General features: G+C 33.9%; 2 protein-coding genes across 4 annotated transcripts; both read left to right on the forward strand.

The window, feature by feature from the left end:
- LOC136806940 (disks large-associated protein 5-like) lies at positions 1-10,869 on the forward strand. Of its 3 annotated transcripts, none has more exons than XM_067063511.1 (14): positions 1-179; positions 395-556; positions 937-1,061; positions 2,582-2,678; positions 2,912-3,847; positions 4,066-4,157; positions 4,285-4,353; positions 4,440-4,568; positions 5,028-5,123; positions 5,211-5,441; positions 5,667-5,738; positions 8,255-8,303; positions 9,630-9,737; positions 10,521-10,869. In XM_067063511.1, exons 1-14 carry the CDS (start codon positions 17-19, stop codon positions 10,601-10,603), a joined length of 2,412 nt encoding a protein of 803 aa, XP_066919612.1. In that variant the 5' UTR covers positions 1-16; the 3' UTR covers positions 10,604-10,869. The 3 variants fall into 3 exon arrangements, with proteins under 3 accessions (XP_066919612.1, XP_066919614.1, XP_066919613.1); XM_067063513.1 differs by having other exon boundaries at positions 5,217-5,441; positions 10,521-10,698; XM_067063512.1 differs by having other exon boundaries at positions 4,440-4,563; positions 5,026-5,123; positions 10,521-10,698.
- A 339-nt stretch (positions 10,870-11,208) lies between these two features.
- LOC136806941 (uncharacterized) lies at positions 11,209-15,049 on the forward strand. Its single transcript, XM_067063514.1, has 5 exons — positions 11,209-11,316; positions 12,093-12,175; positions 13,976-14,071; positions 14,392-14,472; positions 14,750-15,049. Exons 1-5 carry the CDS (start codon positions 11,265-11,267, stop codon positions 14,852-14,854), a joined length of 417 nt encoding a protein of 138 aa, XP_066919615.1. The 5' UTR covers positions 11,209-11,264; the 3' UTR covers positions 14,855-15,049.
- Positions 15,050-16,916: the final 1,867 nt, after the last annotated feature.

Here is a 16,916-nt window from a genome sequence, read left to right on the forward strand (position 1 = left end):
AGGTAAATTAAAAGATATGGAAGCGCTCCTATTTAAAACCAATCACCGAACAACAAATTTCTCAAAGGAGGAGAATAAGAAAACTAAAAGAGATGAAAATCTTAAAAGAACAAAGACAGCAAGGGAATTACATGTTCAAAATAATAGAAAAATCCCAGAAAACCTAGAATTAACAAATGGTAAGAATTTATTTTTTATCTATCTTCAAGATGCACATCAATCAGCTTTCATCAATTCATGTGTTCTACATTATAATAATGATCCGCAACTTTTTAGTGAAATATTATCATCATGATTTATTGTATTTTATTATTACAGTAGTTTTATTTTTGATAGATTCCTTTAGAATGATTTTGTCTCATTATAGCGTATCAACCAATTTACTTTTTTTCAGATTCTATCAATTTATCTAAATCCATTTCATCCAAAACAAAAGTTGCAACCAAAAGGAAGCAAACGCAAAACAAGCCAAAGAAACCATGTCGAGCTGAGCTGTTAAAAGAATGGAGAGTGCAGAAAATTAAAGACAAAACTCTTGCAGAAAAAAAGAAGAAAAGTAACAGTGGTTTTATTTTGTTATTTGTGTTTTATTTTTTTACACTACCACAATATAATATTGCTTTGTCTTTGTCCCTATTTTCATCTCTCGAATAAAATCTATTTCCCTTTGTTAGATTTTATTTTTTTGTTTGTGTTTCCTTTAAAAGTTGAAAAATTAAAAAAAGTAAATGAAACCAGTATTACAAATGGCAAGTTCTGGAAATGCTGCCAGAAAAGAACTAGCATCAATTTGTAGGTATGCAGTGGTATACAATGAAGTTAAGTATCGTGAAAGTATTACTCACCTTTCATGGTATTATCCTTATCAAAAGCAATCTTGTCAAAATTATCACCTGGTTAATCTAATTCTCATTGCGTTTTCATTTTCATTTTAAGCGCCCTGGCGTATTGCTATACATGTCGAGCACAAAGCTGATCAATCAGATAAAGAGAACATCAACAGATCCACTAAAGGAACAAAGAAAACATTCAATGAAAAAGTTGCTCAACGACCACAAAGGGTAAGACACGTTTATGCAAAAATCGAAGGCCTTGCAAATAGTCAAATCTTTTTAAACTTTTTTTTAAACTGTGGTATATAAATACTTGATATGTCAGGGGGGGCATGCAGTTACTATCCGACACTATCACAATTACTACCGTGGTGGTCTAAATTTTCAAAATTTGAAAAACAGTTACTACCCAAATAAAGGTAGTAACTGTAGTTGAGGGTGGTACTAAATTCAAGTTTGAAGAAAAAACAGTTACTACCCATAGGCAGTAACTGTAGTTGCGGATGGTACCCTTTCTCAAATTTGATGAAATTGATTACTACACAAAGTACTTTTTTCACTCTAAATTGCCTGATTTTAGCCCATATACCCTATTTTGGCGTTTTCAGATGTACAATTTCTACCCCCTGGAAATCCCCCACTGTTTATTAGGAGGCAACTGACTGTTTCTTTAGGGGAGTATCCATCTTCTGATATTTGTAAACACTTCTTATTTTGGATTTTGAAATCAAATATTTTCAAAGCATTCGAAATGTTTCAACACTAAAATCGAATGCAGTTTTAGGCTCTATTTAAATCAAGCTTTAACTTTCAAAATGAAAGAAGATAACTAGGAAGTAAAGGTAAAAATCATTTTAAAAGAGGCTATTGGTATTTTTAAGTTTTGCCTGTAATCTGCTGGGCTGGGCGTGCCCCAAGCTCCAACCTTCCACAGGAAAAAATAAAGAAATATTAATTTTTTATCAATATACTTTCTTTAAATGATTTTGAAACTTTTTCGTAGTAATAATAATATTTTTTGTTCCCTGGAAGGTGTTCTCTCGAATGAGCCAAAATTTTTTGAATTTTGACAATTTTTCATTTTTCGATGACGTCATCATTTATGACGTCATTATGCCTTATTTCCTTAATATCTTGAGATATATGCATTTCTAGATATAGGTTGTGACCTTTTTCTTTACCAGTTTTTCATGCTCTTTCGAATGGAACAAACATTTTTTTGAATTTGACGACTTTAATTTTTTGTTGCTATGGTAGCCAATGACATGATTTTTCATGGCAACAGGGGTGTTAGAATTTTGTAACCCAAAATTTTCTTGGTCCTTGAGGGGTCAGGGCATCAGATCAAAAGTTAGTTTGCTTGTAACAAACCTGTGCACACGAGAATACATAAGCCCCTGCATTATTGTTCTGCCAGATTCCAGATAGTAACTTTAAAATGGGGATATTTTGGGGTGGTTATTCATTTTTTTGTCAAGAAAACAGTTACTACCTAGTAACTGTTAATAAGGGGTGGTACCGCCATGGGGTGGTACCGTTAAACTTTTTAAGGAAAACAGTTACTACCTAGAGGTAGTAACTGTAAAGGGTGGTGGTATGAGATTGTTAGCATCAAAAAGACACTTACTACTCGTGATGTCTTGTAGTAACTGCATGACCCCCCCTGGATATGTATAATTGGTGAATTCTCGCCTTTATCCTCTATAGCACGCCAATTTCTTCATAGCAATCACATATCTCATATCTAGGTATTGAGGGAACAGAATTCAAATATCACAAAACAGACTAAGGCGGATTTTAAACCATTACAAAAACAATCATATGCAGATTGGAAAAAAACACAAGGTAAATATAAAATAATTCACCTCATTTTACTGATTTGATGAAACCTTAATATTCTTATTATTTTAGTGTATGATTATCCTGTCAAATCTAAAAACCATATAAGAATTGAGACTCTTGATTTGGTATGACTCTGCAATGGTTCTTTTTCATTTATCCATATTTTAAATACTTGTGAATTCTGTTATTTGTGAACCTTCTCAAAAAGTAGATCATTTTATATCTCTTAACCATAGAACCAGTCAGAAAGACTCAAAGAAACAAACCAAACACTAAGACAGAAGTTGTTCAGGAAAATTCACGTCCTGTCACCAGAAGCATGCGCAGTAAGGGTGATAATGTTGTTGACAAAAATATAAAGAAGGCGAGTAAAAACAATAAGACAGAAAAACAAAATGAGAAAATTGTTGCAACAAGTACAAAAGACCTTTCCGATACGCAACCTGAAAATATAGACAATTCTTCAAAGGATAAAATTACTGAGAATGTAAATGACTCTCCGAAACAAGAGGTTGAGGAAAATATATTTTCGATACTACCAACACATATTGAAGAAGTGGATGAGATAGACTCAGATATTCCAACAATAATTGAGGTTGAACCCCTTGTTACTGTCAAAACTGAATTTCAGCCTCCTGAAATATTCAATAATTTCCAATTTAATCGGAAAGACGTAATAGAGGCCATTGAAGATTTCATACCGACCCATAGTAATCCAACTGAAGCAGAACTTTTCAATACAGAAATCCCTGAAATTGAATGCGAAGGGAAAGAAACAAAATCGAGCACTTCTAGTATTGATAGTACGACACTGGAACTCGTTGCCAAAACTCCCGTATCACTCTTCAAAAAAGAACAAGGAATTCGTAGGAAAACACCAAGTTCCACACCAAAACGTCTTTCTATGTCTGCAAAACGTGCCAGTCTCACGCCCAACCCGATGAATTTTCTCCACAAAAATGAAGATCCAATAGCCACCAGAACTGAGACACCGAAATCACGGAGATCTTTGGTCATGCAGGATGATCCAACTCCACAACAGGTTTCGGAGCCTGAGGAATCTGCAAGCGTCAAACATTTCACCAATCTCGTTGCCAAGGAAGAATCGAAATTCCGAACGAGTATCGATAGATGGGAGAAGATTCTTGAAGAAAAAACCACTCCTGAACAACGTAAGTGTTTTTCTTTTTTAACACATATTTTAATGTTCTTTGGCTGATCAAAGCTGACCCAGATACAAACAACTTTTGGCTGCATTCACAAAGTATAATGAATTATGAATAACACTTCTTATCACATTAAGTAGAAATCTATGATGTACTTTAATTTTGACGAGTTTGTTTTTTGTGTACTCGAACTTTGTAAAATAACTCTTTTCACGTCTATTTAGATCATGGGAATATTTTGGCTGCCATTGGACAAGCGCAATTATTTATGAGGAAAAGATTCAATCAGTTCAAAGAACTTATCGAGTTGCATAAGGTGAGTTGTCAAAAGGTTTTTAAAATGCCAAACGACCGAGTTATATAGTTGATTACATCTTGTGTTAGTTTCCTATCCGGGTTTTTTTTTCTGTAGATAACAATTCTCTCGACATTTTTCTCTACAGGATAAATCCGCTGAGAAAGCCGCTCATGCATCCGATCTGGATGGTTTTTGGGAGATGATCTATTATCAGGTATTTTAAGATTTTTTTCATTTGCATCGAGTGTGTAGCTCTTTTGAAAATAAACAAAACTAAGCTTCTTTATGATTTATTTCTAGGTTGAAGACGTCCACAAACGCTTCGAAAATCTCGACGCCCTGGAAAAGAATGGCTGGGTAAATGAAGAGGAGGAGAAAGCGAAAAAAACCGTCAAGAAAATCGTCAAAAAGACCGTCAAACCAAAAAAGGTTTGTCTACCAATAGCAATATTGTGGAAACTTTGGATGTCTACTAAGTTAATACCACTGAGATGCAGCCGTAGTCGAGCAGCGAATCTCCTTTATAACTCTAAAGCCACTTGTTTTCAACGTGTTGAACGGGCCGCGTAATTTTTACATAAACGCTGAATTAGTAATAATTCCTACCAGATTAAAAAAGACATTTACAGTACCACTCGAAAAAAAGGTGCAATTGCTAGATATAATCCGCCGTGCAAAATGTGTCGCAAATTGCACAGCTTTCGTTCCTGGAAAAGGTTGAATATTCAGGAACATTCGTCATTGGTCTTTGGCTAGGATATGGCACTGGTTAATACCATGAGTAAGTTATTATGTCAGGTTGTTTTACGAGTTGGCAATATTTTGGATAGGTTTTGTTAATCTTCGATCCATACAATCTAACGAACAACTACTACTTTAATAAATTAGATTGAAACGAAAGCGAAAACCGGAGGATCCAAGAAAAGCGAGTTCGCGAAATTTCGACAGCAAATGATGGCCAAAAAGAAAGCAGAAATGCAAAACGTAAGTTTTTCAAAATAATACTTAATTTCCTGACTGTATCCTTTGATGTTGGCCATCTGTTTATTTCATTAATTTTTCTGCACTCAGGCTCAGGAAGATGTTGTTGAAATTGTGACAAATGACAACAAAGTCATCATTGAAACCAATGATACTTCAAATACTGTTGAACCACAAAAAGCTGAACCAATCGCCAAAGTTGGCTCACCTCCCATGCAAGGGAACGAATCAACTGAAGAGATTTTGAAGCCATTGAGACGATCCACCAGGAAAACACCGTCTAAATACAGCACCATGAATTTACAATGCAAATCAAACAAGGTAATGTAACATTTCATTTTAAAAATCGTTTTTTGTATTACATCCATGTTATTGCCATAAAATGTAAAAAAGTTGTAAAAGAATTCCTAATAAAGTAACGAGGTGATGTGTTTTGTCTCGACAAATACTTACAACTTACTCTCAACTTATTTTATGCATTTTATCTTTCGATTTGAAGTATTAGTTATTGTTTCCCCTAAAACTTGAAATCGGTTCTCATTTTAGAAACCAGAGGATGTGGCGTGCAATTTGTTCGAATCTAACGAAACAGAGGAGAATAAAGAGAATGAAGCTCCCGTAAGTTTTGTCCCGTTATTTTGGTTCATTTGATCTTCCGTTTTTATTACAAAACTTTCGAATCATTTTTTCTTATTTCAACCTGGTTACCGCAATCTTCCCAATTTATCGCGTGGTAATCGATAATTATCTTGGACGCTATGGGTGAAAGATTAAATGCAATATTTAGCGTTCAAAGAAATGCTGAATAAGAGATCTTCATTGACTCATTATCATGAAATGAAACTTTTGTAGTTCCAAGTGCACGTACTGGCAACCCCATACCTCTCTGACCAACAAAAATATTGCTCACACTCTTAAGTTTTCATGCCCAACTAATGATGAAAAATAAACCAGCTGCGCTGGAAGGTCAGCCTAAATTGCTTAATATGATTAGAAAGATATGTTGTTAAAAATTGATATGATTTACTAAAACGAGAGTAAAAAAATCATCAAATTTACGTTTGTATACAATATGGGTTAACGAAAATATGCCATGTTACAATCTGTATGATAGAATAATTATTCTCTCTTAATTAGGATTGATACTTAGATAATAAAAATTAGATATACAGATGAACAGCAACAAAAGGCTACATCAACAACAGATTCAAGAATATAAAAATCCTTGCAAGGAAGTTAAATGCAAGGCTATCAAAAATCACAAAAAATTTATACACTTTTCATTTTTTATTAAGCTTAGACTTATAATTATATTCAAGCTCAAGCTGGACAAAAAATCAAAAAAGTTTCAAAAACAAAGATCCTGTAAATCAGTAAAAGTTAAAATGGTGTCATTCTTATTCATCTTAACTCCAGAGAAATAGTTTAGCTAAAAACTACAAGTTTTTTATAATAAGCAATGAAAAATTCAAAATAAGGCTTACACCGACACCCAAAATACTACTCAAAAGTTTTATGTTTAGCATACCCGGTGTCGTCCCAGAAAGACTGTAATTATTGTACTTTATTTTCCCTAATCTGAGCCTAAATATGCTTAAAAGTGCAATATTTATCTATTAAAAAATATTTAATCCATTTATATACATTTATTATTTATCGTTATTAGTTCAGAATGTATAAGTGTCCCGCCATCAAATCACAGTGAAAAAATGCAAGTCTAGAAAAACATAATTTTTGTCAATAATTTGATGAAGAATACTTCAGCCTTTCTGAAATTTACATAGGAGCTGCACTTTAAATATATATACTTGATTAATTTCCATTTACGCTTGATCATAATTATCTCCAAGTCAAAAAGAACAAATGCAAGTGTCTGCTTTTCAAATGGCATTGAAAACCTAAGTCTAGAAAAAATCATTTTTACGTCAATAATTTGATGAAGAACTTCGGTCTTTCTCAAATTTAGATAGGAGCGGTACTTTAATATACTTGATCATAATTATCTCCAAGTCGGTCCAAAAAAACAAACGTAACTGCCAGTGAAAAACGCAAGTCTAGAAAAAAATCATTTTTGCGTCAATAGTTTGATGAAGAACTTCGGTCTTTCTCAAATTCACATAGGAGCGGTACTTTAATATACTTGATCATAATTATCTCCAAGTCGGTCCAAAAAAACAAACGTAACTGCCAGTGAAAAACGCAAGTCTAGAAAAAAATCATTTTTGCGTCAATAATTTGATGAAGAACCTCGGTCATTCTCAAACTTACATAGGAGCTGTACTCTAATATACTTGATCAATTTCCATTTACGCTTTATCAATATTATCTCCAAGTCCAGAAGAACAAGCATATAAAATTTCTATCAAATCAAAAGAAAACACCAAGTTCAAGAAAACATTATTTTTGTGAATAATCAGATAATTAAGCTGTGAACTGTAAAATATCTACACTCCATCAAATTCCAGTAATTGTTGGTGGTTATTCTATATTCAAGTCCAAAATGAAAAAATATGTTTTCATGCTACAAAATAATGAGGTCTAGCAGGTAAAAAAATAACTCACAATTCAGGAAAAAACTTGAGCAAATAAGTTAAAATCTTCATACTTTAAAGAAAAGAACATCCTTATAATCTAACTCCAGTGTTGTATCTTTCTTAGTTATAAGTTTAAAAGCCACTTCGATATAATGATTGTATAAATAAAAATAAACACCGAACGAACGAAAAAGCACCGCCTTGCCAGCCATATTGAATTGTTTTTGACACATATCGAGAAACGCTGCCCTAAAAAAGCTGGAGAGCAAATACACAGATCGGGAAACCAAACTTAACCCGATCGGATGAAAACTTTAGAAATCGGGGAAACACGTTTTTTTTCTGACCCTGCTTCTTCTGCTGCGGAATAATAGCGAAATGAATGCTCAGCTGGGGCTGACCAATAAAAATCCTGGTCACGTGCTATTAATTACAGTAAAATTTAGATGAGAAAAATTTTTACCCAAAAACGTTTAAAAGGTACGCGTTGAATTAGAAAAATTACGGCGAAGTTTGAAGAGGGCTGAGATACTTTCCTATGGAAAGTATGGGTGTTCTTTGCCGACATTATTTTTCATGGCTATTTCTGATTTTTTTCAGGACAATGAAAATGACTTCACAAAATATCTCTCCCAAACTGTTGTCGGAGGTAAACTTACAAAGTTTTATTTTTATATTACTTGCCACAAATGGATCATTATCTCTTGGAATAAATAGCGATCTTACAAGTCGTTTTTACGTTAAAATTCTATTCTTTTCTTCTTTCTTAAAAAGAAAAACGATTTAAAAAAAACTTAAATATCTTGATATTGTAAGTGACCTGGAGATTTTGCTTATGACCTTAGAAGGAAACTAAATGCGAAATATCTTAGACCTTCGATTATTCCTTTAATACTCCTTAATCATGCTGAACAACCGTTTTGAACACTGCTTACTTAACTAAAGTAAAGTCTGTCCAGATATAATTGGCAGTGGAAACAAGAATGCCTGTAACTTTTGATAGTCAAATGTAACTATGGAATTTTTTTTGCTTGTTTTAGAAAATCAAAAGCGCTATATTTGAATATATTTTTGGTTGAAAAACTCGCGATTTTTAGCGGTTACATTTGCGATTGTAAAAATTGTGCTTTTTTTCTACTTATGCTATAACTTTCATTTTTACACCAGTGGTAAATCAGCCTTAGGTAAAGAAGGTTGTCAAATTTCAAAGCAAACAGAAAAGTCATTCGGAAGATATGGGACCCGAAATACCCCTTTGTAGCAATTTTCTGTGAAATATCAAATCTCCAACATATTACTAAAAACTAGGGTTATGTTTTTATTTTTGAACAGTGCAATTAAAAGTTGGTGCATTGGTATTATTGGTATCGTTGATTATTTCGAAACGAATTGAAATTACAGTATAATTGTTTTTATTGAAAAGATGAGCATGAACTTATATTGCCTTTATTATTTTTAAGTCATTAAAGAACTTCGCTAATTCCCAAACCACTAAACACAGTTTGGCTATGAGGTCATTAAAGAGATCGTAAAATTTGTTATGATCGAAAACTGTTTTATCAATCATAACACAACCCCCGTTATTAGTAATAAGTTGGAGATTTGATATTTCAGAGAAAAGTGCTACCAAGGGGTATTTCGGGTCCCATATCTTCCGAAGGACTTTTCTGTTTGCCTTGAAATTTAACAAACTTCTTAACCTAAGGTTGATTTACAACAGGTGTAAAAATGACCGTTATAGCATAAGTAGAAAAAAAGCTCAATTTTTGCAATCGCAAATTTAACCGCTAAAAATCGCGAATTTTTTAACCAAAAATACATTCAAATATAGCGCTTTTGATTATCTAAAACAAGCAAAAAAAAATTTCGGAATTATATTTGGCTATTAAAAGTTACAGGCATTCTTGTTTCCACTGCCAATTATATCTGGACAGACTTTAATAACGATCAATTTTCCAATATATGAAATTTTTAGGACATCCAGTGCAACGTGATTTGTTGACGTCATTTGATACGCCTGTCCGAAAGAACGACAAAACTCTCTCGCTGTCCGACGATCTCATGGTCTTCGCCTCACCTTTACGTATGTACACGTTGTTTTTTTTAAGAAACTAGTTTTACCAAGCAGCCTCAATGTTTTTTAAGAAATCGGCCTTTTGAGCCTTATGTGGGGGGGGGGGGGGTGTTATGTACGGTATTTCGGAATTGCGGATATCGACCCTTTTTTCTTCGGAATTGCGGAAATTGGACAAAATTCCTTTGGTGTTTTGGAATGCTGAAATTGTTTCGGTATCGGAAATCCATGAATTTTCGCTTCGGAATTTCGGTATTATAAAGTTTTTATCCCCCCTTTTCAGAATTCATACTTGAAAAATAAAATTTGACGAGGAAGAAATACCCAAAAAATCGGTATTGGGATTGCAGGTATTTTTTTACGGAATCTCGGAAATTTTAGCAAAATTATTTAGTATTTCGGAAATCGTAAACTCCTTATGTTTCTTACATGTTTCTAAACGTTTTGACATAATCAGCCTTTTTTTTCATGAAAAAAGAAAAAAAATATTTGTTTTGATTGGAAGGTTCTTAACAAAAACAGAATTAAAAAATGTTATTTTCTCATTCTCAGCCTCAGCATGTTTCTTAGATGTTTCTTAGTTTTTAGGCATTCTGAGCCTCATGTTTCTTAAAAGTGTGTTTCTTAAAAAAAAAACGCGTCTTCAACTTATTTAAATCTAAGTTTTTTTTTTGTCGTTCCAATTTCTGAATTTCTACGTTATGCCTTTCTGTAGAAAATTATTGTTTGCCTCCATGCAAGAGACTTTGATTAAAGCAAATTTTGGAAAAGTGATAATTTCATATTTTTCAGCTAACTCGTCAAATTCGCTGACCTCAACACAAAAATCAACGGAAGTACATTCGAAAACCGATGAAGACCTTTTATTATTATGAAAAGGAAAACGCAAACGCGACGAAGATTTTGTTGTAAATATTAGACACACCTTGAACTAAATGAAACATATTGAATTTACATACATTTGGTGATGTAATCCTGGCGTCATTCGCGGAACTTTGATTCTAATAAAGAAAGCATATCGTAAAGAGAGGATATGATTTATTGTTTTTAATTTTAACTTTTTCGTATTTAGTACTATTTTTTTCTCTACAATTTATTGTAATAATAGTCAAAGATTTAAAGATTTTCTGCCATACCATTAAATGTTACATGACACATAAATCTAGCCGGGAGCTGCCTGCTTATGACACCGACGAGGTTTCATTATTTTCATGGAAATTTGTTATAAGATGTTCATTGGTTATAAGTACCTTTTGAAAAGAGAAAATTTCTGACAAAAAATCAACCTGACTTCAAGGCTATTTTAATGCCTAGTAAGGATAAATCTTACGGATATTTGCACTCCTTCACTGTGCTCAATAAATGTATTCTCAAGGGAACGTTCAATTTCTAAAAATCAACAACAAAGGTCGTTAAAAAGATGGACATGAAATTAACTTTGTTTTTTGAATAAAAGGGAGAAGAAATGTGGTAGATTTAAAATGAAATACAGTGGTACGTTACGTTTTGTTAGTGAGAGGTTGACGTCGTGTAAAAATGTTGAACAAACGATTCACAAAGAGGACGGTTAAAGCTAAAGTTTATAAAGGTAAGATACATTCTTTTCCTCTCTACATAAAGTGGAGACCCATGTGATGAATTAAAAGCCTTTTGGGTTTGTTGTGAGAAGAGTCCCTTCCATTGATTGCGATAAAAATCTTTTTAAAGTCTAACCTTTTAAAGGGTTGCAAGATCGTGGAAATCAAAAATTCTCCTTTTCTAAGAAGAGTCACATTTTTGCTACAGACCTTTGCCTAGACCTAAATTTACTGAAAATCAAACAAAAATTTTCGCACATGCTTTCCTTTACCGCATAATGTTTTGAGAAAGTATTCTTCTATCCCCGGGGGGGGGGCACTGGGTTTGCGGACTGACGGTATGTGCGGGCTAAAAATTGGCTTTTAAAATTGCACCCTTACAGTGCAGCAAAAATCAGCGAAAATCATACCCTTAGAGTGCATTTTCCCCCAAATTTTCAATCCCTTTCGTGCAAAAAATGGTCAAAATTCTAGCATTTTTGGTCAAAATATCTAGATTTTTCAAGAATTTTCTGAAATTTCTACCCTTACAGTGCATCTCTAGTTTTTCCGACCCTTACAGTGCATTTTAAACATATTGGAAAAGGTACCCTTAGGACCCGCACATACCCGTCGGTCCTTTTGCCCAGCTGCCCCCCCCCGGGCTTCTATCTCGATTCATGAAATGAATGATTGGTTGCCCGAGTTAATAAAGTGAAGCATAACCCCCGATATCTCCTTGACCCTAATAGTTTTTTCAATTCAAAATATCACTGATTTGTTTTATACTATTTGTTAATTTTACCAGCAAAAGTGAGATATCACGGAAAATTACCCAAAATACCACGTGCTGAAGAGTTTAAGGAAGAACTGAAAGAGATTGTGACAGATGTAAGTTTTTTTATTGTTGAAATATTTTTCTTGGTGTATCATGATCATAATCAATCTTGAGCAGCGACTGTCTGAAACGCTGAAGGGGGTAGCTTTTTTACAGGAAATAAATCTTCTGTTTTTTTTCATTCGTGCCATTATTGTATTGAGTCACTCAGTATTATTTTTATACTAGATATAGCTTACACTAAGTGCCACCTAATGATAATAAATAAAATATATTATAATATATAAAATATAAGCATAGGTTTGGTTACATGAAGAAATAATATGAAGATTTTATTTTTTAACAATGTAAAGAATATATCTAAATAAATAAAAATGATGGGTTGGTTTTAAAAATGACAATATAAACAATCCATCCAAATAAAATTGATGGGCTAAGCGGTTTTTCTATATGCAATAAATCTACATAAGTACAAATCACAACAATGACTCCTTTACAACTACTTTAAACTGCATCCCATTAAACGAACCCTACCCAATTTCTTCCTGGTTATCCCGTAAAATATATATAGGGAAAAGATTCCAGAAAAGTATCAAGAATCTTAGTGCGGAAATGGGAATCTTATACAAAACAACGGTACACTGGAGTTTTTTATGATTCAAAATGAAAATCCTGATTAGCAAAAGGTATCAAGATCGTTGAAGTTCTATATTGAAGCTTCATTTATTACCTTGTTGCCCATTTCCGACGGCTTATTAGCAGACGCCCACACTAAAAAGCTTATAGAGCAGGCAAATATCTATCAACCCATCGGCCGGGCGATGTCAATTGAACTGTTTGATTACCGAACCAAATCGAACAGTCGTCGAACCAAGAAATTGCGGTAAGGTCAATAACTGGAACCATTTGAGCTACAAAAACATTGATTGAACTTGATCAAACTGCGATATAACTTTAATCAATACTGAAGATTTTCTGGTAAAGTTCGATTACTCTTCGATCAGGTTCGGTAATCAAACACCTAACCGTTTGATTTCGTTCGATGAAATTTGATGGTTCGATATGATATACGACAATCGGTTTGATAGGGTTCGGTTGACATCGCCTGGGCTGGCATCGGGGAGGAAAAGCTGGAACTTTTTCTTAAACCAAACACATTGGTTGAAAACCAATCAAACTTATCAGATAAAAGTAAAAGATCATACCTGTGGCTGTGCTGTTTGTAGTTTTGGTGAAGAAGAGGGCTATGAGTTGTTGTGGAAAATTAACTCTTTTTGTACTATTTACTGAGCATTATCAATTTATTGGTGCATTCACTAACTACACAAACATAAAATACTTAGTAGTAAACGAATAATAAACCTCTTTAAATACTCTACAAAAGACCAGAAAACATGATAAAAATTTATAAAAACAGCAGCAAGTTTCAAAAGGCGGTGAAAACTAGTTTCAAGCAGCCATTAATGTTTACAAAGGCTTGGTTACACTTCTTACACTAGCGTATTTTAATTATTAAGAAAAGCGCTGTTTTTTATCTTTGTGAGTGAGTCCACCTTTAGAATATTGGCCGTAGTACGCCCGCAGCCAAACACCCACGCCATAATCCCCCAATGTACGGAATACTATAAATACGGGCTAGCTGTGTACGACAAAAAAAAAAAAAAAGACGGCGAAAATTTAAACCATCTGCACAACCTCGTGAAGCTATGAAGCCACCTATGCTCGCTGTGCTCGCTCGGTGGCAAAAATTTTGGAATATCTTTGTAGACTTACGTTCGGATTTACGGGAAATTCCCAAAGAACCTAGAAAACCTCTATACTGAAAAAAATCCTAAAAACCTCTTATGCTTAAGTTCCAGTCCATGGTGGAAGATTTCGGTATTTCCTATCGCTTAACATTTCAACCAAAGACTGGCGGAGAGGTCTTCATTGTTGAGGGTTCCCCAGCGGTAAGTACTTTTTGCTAATTTAGAAAAAATTCTTAACGGCTAATAGTTTCGATTTCTCTTTGCAAAAAATAATCTAAAACTGCTCTGAGAATTGAATGATGGGTTTTCCAAAAAAATTCAGTTTTTTTAGAATTGTTGGATTTACTTTTGCGAAGTGGCCAAAAATAAGTTAAGAGTTATATGGATTTTATCTCGTGAAGATTGATATCGTGATATTCAAAAACATTTTCAATGGACACTCTGTAGTATGTGATACTGAAGCCATAAACATTCATAGACCATTCACAGTATATAATTATATGCAATCCCATAATTTATAGAAAGAAGATAAGAAACAACAGACTACCGATGATGATGCATATCCTGAAACCGATCTGATAGTTCGTCTCGAAGCTCAAAAGGTTCGTTGATGAAAATTGTCACGAAAGATAAAATTGTTTTAGGTGGAACCGCCAAAAAAGTTATCAATATCAATCAAGGCTTGGTGACACGAGCGGTTTTTTTTTGTGTTGGTGCAATGCAGCATGCTCCATCCCACCAACACAAGAAAAATGTGTGTGTCCCATGGTTTCTTTTTATGTTTCATGGGATAAAAAGTGAGGGAAATACCCAAAAGACCCCTGCGACAATGGAGCAAAAAAACCCTCACGGTGAATATTACATACTCTTATGTTTCAGGTTGAGCCACAGCTAGCTGCCAGTTGTCCTCCATCCAAACGAAATGGACCTTACGTCGATATCACCAAACCGATCATTGGTCTTCCTCCTGGACCCTTTTATTAAATTCTGTTTCATGATTACGAGATGACGGATGTTTTGAAGAGTAGAAGTTCCATGTTCCGCTATTTATTGAGTTTTAAGAGATTTTATATTTTTTAATTTTAGAGTTTATGAATGTTCCCTTAATGTACGCCATATATTTTGGTAGCCTTATTTGTTTTCCACTTTTGATAAAGATGAGAAAAAATATTCGCATAACTATTAATGCAGATAGAAGAAATACCGGTTTAAAGGGTTTGGTTTAATTGCCTGTAAAAAGTAAACTATATCCTTTGATAAATGAATTCTTTTTAATTGAAAAGAAGAAGGCTTAAAATTTGATAGGTCATTTATTAAATTTGGTTTATTAGATCAAAAAGTTATCGTTATCCTCGATTGAATAGATTTAACTCGAAACCCAAATTTAATGCTTGGACATTTACTTAAACTTTGGTATTTTCTTCCTTTAGTCAAAATTCAACTTTCCTTTATAAAATAAAAGGTCACTTTAACAGCTAATGGTAGTTTTTAATGACTGAAACAGCAATACTGATGTATCATGGGGGGGGTTTTCAGGGGTCTTGAATACCGTCATACCGACAAAAATTTGGGTCAAATACCGTAATACCGTCGATAAAAGAAGCCTAATTACGTAAATACCGATACCGGTAGAAAATGAAATACCGTAATCCCGTCGTTTTTTTCTGGTAATACCGATTTACCGGGGAAAAAAAGGCTCAATACCGTCGTACCGTAAAAGTGAAAACCCCCCCCTATCATGTGTTCGTGCTTCACTCAGTTTTTTTTCGAATTTAACGCCTTCACGCAAATTTTTCTCGAGTTTCGTGCAATAACCTGATTTTTCATAAAACCGGAATAAATATGTATTTTCCAAAAATCAAAATGTTAAAAACATAACTAAAAGGTTCGTGCACTTACGTACAATCATCAGATGTGACTAAAAACAGTGTTGAAGAGAAATTTATGTACACAAAAAAAATTCTGATTCATTAAAAAGTGATTAAAACATGTGATGGAAGATTATTAAAAGATCGTTAAAAGATAAAAAAGACAAAGGTAGTAAAACTGTAAAATTCTCAATGGTCTGGTGGGACCTCTTTGAAATTTTTTAATAAATACTTGGCCACCTGACGACACGTAGAAATTAATTCAGAGCGTTTATTTAATAGTTTTTCCTTTGACGAAATAATGTAGTACTTTTCCGTAAGGCATAGATCACATGATTTGCTTCTATTTTTGTACGGTTGGGCGCGGTCGATAACTTTCCATTTCAAAATTGGTTCGATGTTCTTATTCTGTAGAGACCATACATATTTTGAGAGCTCCGTGGAATTTGACTTGTCTTCGTGACGAAAAGTGTGTTTGTGTTGGTACCATCTTGTTTTGAACGTGTTTTCCATCAAACCGATATACTGAACCCCTTCGTCATTTTCTGATTTTTTGACCGTACATTGGTAAATCAATTTGTTCTTTTGACAGTGTCTGTCAAGTAGGCATGATGCTTTTTTGCGGCAATTACACATTTCTTCTTGAAGAGGTTGTGGTTTTACTGAAAGCACTTTCTTGTTGTGGCCGGTTATGATTCTTGCGACGTTAGGTAGACAACTATAACTCACTTTCACATTATTGCGATTGAACAATTTATGTAGTCGATGGTGTTTTGGAAAGTTTTTGCCGAGTATTTTGAGAAATCGCTTTGCTATGTCCATTCGAACGTTAAGGCTGTAGGGAGGGTTGAACCATATGATATTTCTCCATCTTTGTCATTTAGGTCGTTCGGCTTTTTTGTTGAATTTGATTTATGACTTGTAACCACTGTTGCTCAAAGCATCGTTGTAGAAGGGTGCAGCACGTTTGGAGACTTTTTCGTTAGATGATATGGTGCTGATACGATCTGCGATCATTTCAGGTATCTGTTTTATAATGTTTGGTGGGTGGTTTGAGTTGACGTGAACATATACTGGTTGACTGTTTGGCTTTGAGTAAGGTTCATATGTGCCGTTATTTTAAGATCAAATTCTTCCTGAAACATTTCAATCATTTCTTTCCGGATGCGGTCCGCTTG

The sequence above is a fragment of the Clytia hemisphaerica genome, unplaced genomic scaffold (genome assembly GCF_902728285.1).
Source record: "Clytia hemisphaerica strain Z4C2 unplaced genomic scaffold, Clytia hemisphaerica genome assembly, whole genome shotgun sequence".
Classification (NCBI taxonomy): Eukaryota; Metazoa; Cnidaria; class Hydrozoa; order Leptothecata; family Clytiidae; genus Clytia; species Clytia hemisphaerica.